The sequence below is a fragment of the Oncorhynchus kisutch genome, linkage group LG9 (assembly GCF_002021735.2).
Source record: "Oncorhynchus kisutch isolate 150728-3 linkage group LG9, Okis_V2, whole genome shotgun sequence".
Classification (NCBI taxonomy): Eukaryota; Metazoa; Chordata; class Actinopteri; order Salmoniformes; family Salmonidae; genus Oncorhynchus; species Oncorhynchus kisutch.
In genome coordinates this window covers 17896324-17902801 of record NC_034182.2, presented here as the reverse complement: position 1 = coordinate 17902801, position 6478 = coordinate 17896324, and the positions used below count along the sequence as shown (strand labels likewise).

General features: G+C 38.6%; 1 protein-coding gene across 1 annotated transcript; it reads right to left on the bottom strand.

Annotated features, from left to right (window-relative positions):
• Window positions 1-241: 241 nt before the first annotated feature.
• LOC109896836 (SH2 domain-containing protein 1A) lies at window positions 242-6004 on the bottom strand. Its single transcript, XM_020491221.2, has 3 exons — window positions 5605-6004; window positions 1002-1065; window positions 242-819 (listed from the first exon to the last, which is right to left on the bottom strand). The coding sequence occupies exons 1-3, from the start codon at window positions 5745-5747 to the stop codon at window positions 595-597; spliced, it is 432 nt and encodes a 143-aa protein (XP_020346810.1). The 5' UTR covers window positions 5748-6004; the 3' UTR covers window positions 242-594.
• Window positions 6005-6478: the final 474 nt, after the last annotated feature.

Below are 6478 nucleotides of genomic sequence, written 5' to 3'. Positions count from 1 at the left end.
TTCCTAACCTGGTGGGGACACACAAGACCCATCCACCTATTTGACAGCTCATACCGCCAAAAACATGCACAATGTGGATGTCGGTCAATGCGGGTTATTAAAGCTTGATCTGAATTAATTAAGGCCTTAGTCTTTACTGGAGATGATGTGGCCCCTGATGAGGTTAGGGTTAGGGTCAGATGATTGTCCATGATGAGGTGCCATGCATGTGTGAGATAGATAAACTTTACAGAAACGTACATATTAACCAATGGCATTTATTAGCATTGGTAACACATTTTCATTTGTCAGTTAGAAATGATTTTACTTTAAAAATAAAGCATACTATTTATCGGCTGACATGAAACTATGTAGTTGAGTTGTAATCAAATATAGCAACAATACTGTCTTACAAACACATTTTAAACACCAATATAGAACATCGATACTACAGATGTAAAGAGATTTAAAGGATCACATTGAAGTTTTGATACTGAAACCAAATGCTATTTTCAAATTAATGACTGGCACAATGACAACATAAGAATACAGGCCCACATCAAGAATGTCTGTCTCTAGCGTAGTCTGTCTCCCTCTGTGTCTCTAAGCTGTTGTCTACTGTTGGTAATGATTCTCAGTGGTGTGAGTTGGTGGCGGGCTGCTAGGGTGTGCTTTCATGTTGCCAGGCTGTGTATGATTCTCTGTGGTGACAGGGTGCGTGTGACTCTGCATGGTTACGGGGTAGAGGAGAGGTGTAGCAATGCCTTGGCCTGGTTTCTGGAAAGCTGTTATCAAGTTCTTCATTTTCCGAAAGTATCGTTTCTCCACACCGGGAGTAGTCTAGAAGAGAGAGACAGAGAGGGTGAGGAAGAAAGAAAGAGGGGGAGAGAAAGGGAGATGGGGAGATAAAGAGACAGGAGGAATCAGGAATAACATCAGTTAGTGTGGTGGCGAGAGCTTGAGAAAGATAGAGAGGGTGAGAAAGAGCAAAAAAGAGAGAGACAGGAGGTCTGGTGTCTTACCTCTGCTGTCCAGGAGCCTCCACCATCCAGGGACAGCCTATATGTGTACACATAGCCTTTATACCTGCACACACACCCACACAGTAAGTAAATACTTAAGTAAAAATACTAGTTAAGTAGATTTTTGGGGTACAGAGCCTTCCCGAAAGTAATCACACCCATTTACTTTTTCCACATTTTGTTGTGTCACACAGCCTGAATTTAAAATATATTAAATTGAGATTTTGTCACTGGCCTACACACAACACCCCACAACGTCAAAGTGGAATTATGCTTTTACAAATGAATTGAAAATGAAAAGCTGAAATGTCTTCAGTCAATAAGTATTCAACCCCTTTGTTATGGCAAGCTTAAATATGTTCAGGATTAAAATGCCCTTAACAAGTCACATAAAGTTGCATTGATTCCCTCTGTGTGCAATACTAGTGTTTAACATGATTTTTGAATGACTAGCTAATCTCTGTACCCCCACACATACAATGATATGTAATGTCCCTCAGTCGAGCAGTGAATTTCAAATTCAACCATAAAGACCAGGCAGGTTTTCCAATGTTTTCCAAGGGCACCTATTGGTAGATGGGTAGAAATAAAAAACAGCCATTGAATATCCCTTTGAGCATGGCAAAGTTATTAATTAAACTTTGGATGGTATATCAATACACCCAGACACTACACAGATACAAGCATCCTTCCTAACTCAGTTGCCGGAGAGGAAGGAAGCCGCTCAGGGATTTCACCATGAGGCCAATGGTGACTTTAAAACAGTTACAGAGTTTAATGGCTGTGATAGGAGAAAACTGAGGATGGATCAACAACATTGTTGTTACTCCACAATTAGGGCTGTTGCGGTAACCATATTACCGCCACACTGGCAGTCACGAGTCATGAAAGGCAGTCAAATTCCACGTGACAGTTTAGTCATGGTAATTAAGCTTCTCTAAGCTCTGAAGCTGTTGATCGTCATTAGTAGCCTACCAAACTTACTAACTGCCTGGTACTCTTCACTCTATTGTCCCTCTAATAACTCTGACAGCAATGCAAATGTGTTCAAAAATCAAATCAAACACTTCATGTTATGCAACATTTCAATAGGCTATGCAATTGCTCAAGAAAACAAGAGTGATGGCCTCCACAAAAAATAGGAGGATCAGCTTTCTATAGGCTAAGCCTACTCTATATATTTCTCAACTTTCCTAATATTAAGCACATTGCATATATTTTCAACAGGAGTATAGCCTACATGGCTGGCATGAAAATAAACCACAGGGAAAAGCGTCTTCCATTCACTATTTAAGTACATAGTGTTCTGATACAGGTGCATGATAATAGTCTATTCTAAATCAAAACTAATTTCACACATATATTATTTAGTATATGTAAAGACAAGATTAAATCAAGAATAGTCGGATGGTGGACAATACTAGCCTATGAATGATATATTATCACTTGTGAATGATGCCCAGCATAAGAAACAATGCCGTTTTTTTGCAACTTTTTCGAATCATAGTCTCACACCTCATGTAGCCTACCCCATCGGCAGCCTATATGTTTTAATAAGGTTTGTCTCACAACTAAAGTAGCCAAATAAAATTAGGCATATTAATCTGCTTTACAAGGGGTGTAGAGCCTAACTGGTATACATAAGCAGCGTGTGAATTTCAAGTTTGGGGAAGATAATTGTCAACATAAAAATGCACATATTAATGCACATAAAAATGCACATATTAATTTCTTCCGCAGAATAGAATAGGTCCGACTTTTGTACTATGGGGGATAGTAGATTGACATAGGTTAGTGATCTTGCTGTTCATTAGGCCTACTAATATTGTTGGCTGACGAAAAGTAAATGTGGACAGTTCTTCCAATATCTTCAATATGCATCTTGGAATTGCATAAGGACAGGTGCAGTTGTGTCCCCGATGTGTCTGTCTTCACTTGTAGCACGTGAAATATACACAATCACATGATGGAGCGTGCAGCACCCAGGGAGACGTGCCTAATGGCCTCTTGCCGCAAAAGTCCTGGATTATTTTTAGGGTACATTATTGCCACACAAATTGCCACTGTAAAATTCTAGGCATTATCAAGTGCTTGTCAAACGACTGATGTCGTGTGTACAGTCTGTGCAAAAAAAACAAAGCAGAGCTCATGCCTTTCAAAATTTTGCCTTTCAAAATTTTGCCTTTCAAAATGCCTTTTTTCAAATCATCATTAGAGTCACATCATTCATCTTCTGCACATCTACCATTCCAGTGTATAATTGCTATATTGTAATTACTTCGCCACCTTGGCCTATTTATTGCCTTAACTCCCTTATCTTATCTCATTTGCACTCACTGTGTATAACTTTTTGTTTTCTTTTGCTCTACTATATTATTGACTGTGTTTTGTTTATTCCATGTGTAACTCTATGTTGTTTTATGTGTCGAATTGCTATGCTTTATCTTGGCTAGGTCGCAGTTGCAAATGAGAACTTGTTTTCAACTAACCTACCTGGTTAAATAAAGGTGAAATAAATATTTTTTTTACAATGCAGCCTTTCAATGTATTAAAAATCAAAACATATTAGCCCAACATTTGTAGAACAACTAAAGTTACATTAATAACTCTACATTAAGCATATAGGAGTACCCATTTCTTTGTTAACCACTCAATACAGCATGTGTACACTCCTTCAAATAATTTGGAGAAAATATCATTTCTATTTTATTCAGCATTGTTCAATTGTATTCTTCATAGTATAAAATAATGCCATGTCATGCTAAGATAATCTTGTCTGCTAAATGAACTAGTGTTGCCCACAGCCATTTGACATAGCTAAATCAGGACCTAACATAAGGACAACTCAGAGTATGCTATTCTGTTCTTCTGAAATAGACTACATGTTCTTCATATCATGCTTCTTTAGACCTGTCTAAAATAAATAATGGATTTATTGTGAAGGTGTAGGCTATATTACATGGATTTATTAGACTTTTTAAAATGTAGATGTTCCAAAGGTCTGCATCAGTGGCTTGTGTGGAAGCCAGGAGATGCTAAAAGTGTTAATTAATGGTCAATTACTGTGAGATTGACAGTTATTTGCTTGACAATCACCGACTGACAAAATGTTGTGACCACCACAGCCCTATCCACAATACTAACCTATTTGCCAGAGTGAAAAGAATGAAGCCTGTACAGAATAAAAAATATTCCAAAACCTGCATCCTATTTGCAAACAAGGCAATAAAGTAATATCACAAAAAAAATGTGGCAAAGCAATTCACTTTTTGTCCTGAATACAAAGTATTTTGTTTGAGGCCAATCAAAAACAAGACATTACTGCATACCACTCTCCATATTTTCATGCATAGTGGTGACTGCATCATGTTATAGGTATGCTTGTTAAGGACTGAGGAGATTTTTAGGATAAAAAAAACAGAATGGAAGCAAACTGCCTTCCAGTTTGCTTTCCACCAGACACTGGGAGATGAATTCACCTTTCATCAGGACAATAATCTAAAACACAAGGCCAAATCTACACTGGAGTTGTTTACCAAGAAGACTGTGAATCTTCCTGAGAGGCTGAGTTACAGTTTTGACTTACATCTGCTTGAAAATCTATAGCAAGAACTGAAAATGTTGTCTAGCAATGATCAACTAACTTGAAAGAGCTTGAAGAATTTTGAAGAGAATAATGGGCAAATGTTGCACAATCAAGGTGTGGTAGGCTCTTAGAGACCTTTACCAGACACTCTTATCCAGAACGACCTACAGTAGTGAGTGCATACATTTCCATACTGGTCCCCCGTGGGAATCACAAGTTTTCACTTTGTCATTATGGGGTATTGTGTGTAAATGAGTGAGATACAATTATTTGTTTTATCCATTTTGAATTCAAGGGGTATGAATACTTTCCGAAGGCACTGTATCTGCACTGTACTATTTATATGTTTTACTACTTTTACTTAACTATATTCTGAAAGAAAATATGTACTTTTTACTCCATACATTTTCCCTGACCCATACATTTTCCCTGACACCAAAAAGTATTTGGCTGGTCCTCATTGAAGTCCTATAGATCACTTCATTACTCCCTTTTTGTTACAAAGCTCTACTACACAAGCTTCCAACTGACCTAACTTGCTAGTATTTAAGAATGAGTTACTAAACCCGCTTGCAGGGTTGGTTAACTTCTGGTCTCGACCAATTTAGGTAAATCCTCCTTTAGTTTTAGTGCCCCCCATTGTTGGAATAAACTGCTAAATTGGTCAGGGAATCAAGGCGGCACCTGCCGCCAAGGCAGTTTTAGGACTCTGGTGTTAAATTCATTCCTTTGCAGCTGTTTATTTTTTGGAGAAAAAAAACAAGAAAATCAGTTTTGCTTAATATTAAAGGAATATAGCATTTTTACTTTTTACTTTTACTCAAGTACTCAAGTAGTACTTTTCTCACCACTGTACTTAATTATATTTAAAACCAAATACTTTTACACATTTACTCAAGTATTATTTTAATGGGGTAACTACTTTTTGTTGAGTCAATTTCTATTCAGGTGCCTTTTATTTTACTCAAGTGTGACAATTGAGTACTTTTTCCACCAATGTGTGCGTAAGATACTCACAGCACACAGAGGCAGTAGAGCCCAGCTAGACTCTCACTGTTGCGTATCAGGTAGCTGCCGTCCCGTCCTGCTGTCCACAGCCTCATCTCCCCCTCCTCTCTGCTGATGGCTCCGTGGTACACGGCTAATTTTTCCTGTTCCATGGCTGTGGACCACTCCACACTACTATACTGCTAACACTATCCTCTCAATAGAGTCGACTTTCAGCCTCCTAACCAAGCTCAGAACACCAGCTGACACCTCTCTTTCTGTAATGTCTGTAATGTGTGGATGCTGGCAGATCTCAGTTAACTCTTATCTGAGTGCAGGCAAGCCAAGTATCTAACCTCTCACCTCACTCTCTCTCTCTCTCCATTGCCCTCTCTCCCTCTCTCTCTTTCCCTCTGTCTCTTTCTCTCTCTCACACATTTAATTTCCGTGGTAGGTTTGCAGCTCTCTCAGGAAGTTAAGTCATACTGACAGGAAGCAACATCAAAAGCCTCAAACTGAATATTTCCACAACAATAGAGATAAAGAACAGGGGAAAATATCAGTTTGACACATCTGAATGAAAAAACTGATGATGCACTGCGCAGAGGAGTGTTGCCTGCTTAAGCGTCTCCGTGCAAAACATCTTTAAGGGGAAAGCAGACCGCACCAACAATAATTAGCAGTGGGTTGCCACAGGGAAATTAATATGAAATGCGGGCCAATGTTTTTTGGTCAGAGGTGATAGACAGACACCAGCATTGGTCGGCACGGTATGCTTTCACCATTACTGACATGGTACAGCTCTAAAACATCACTACTAGAATCACATACAGTTCTAAAACATAATTTCTAACATCACACACCTGAAACATACTAACATCGCACACACTTCTAAAACATTGTT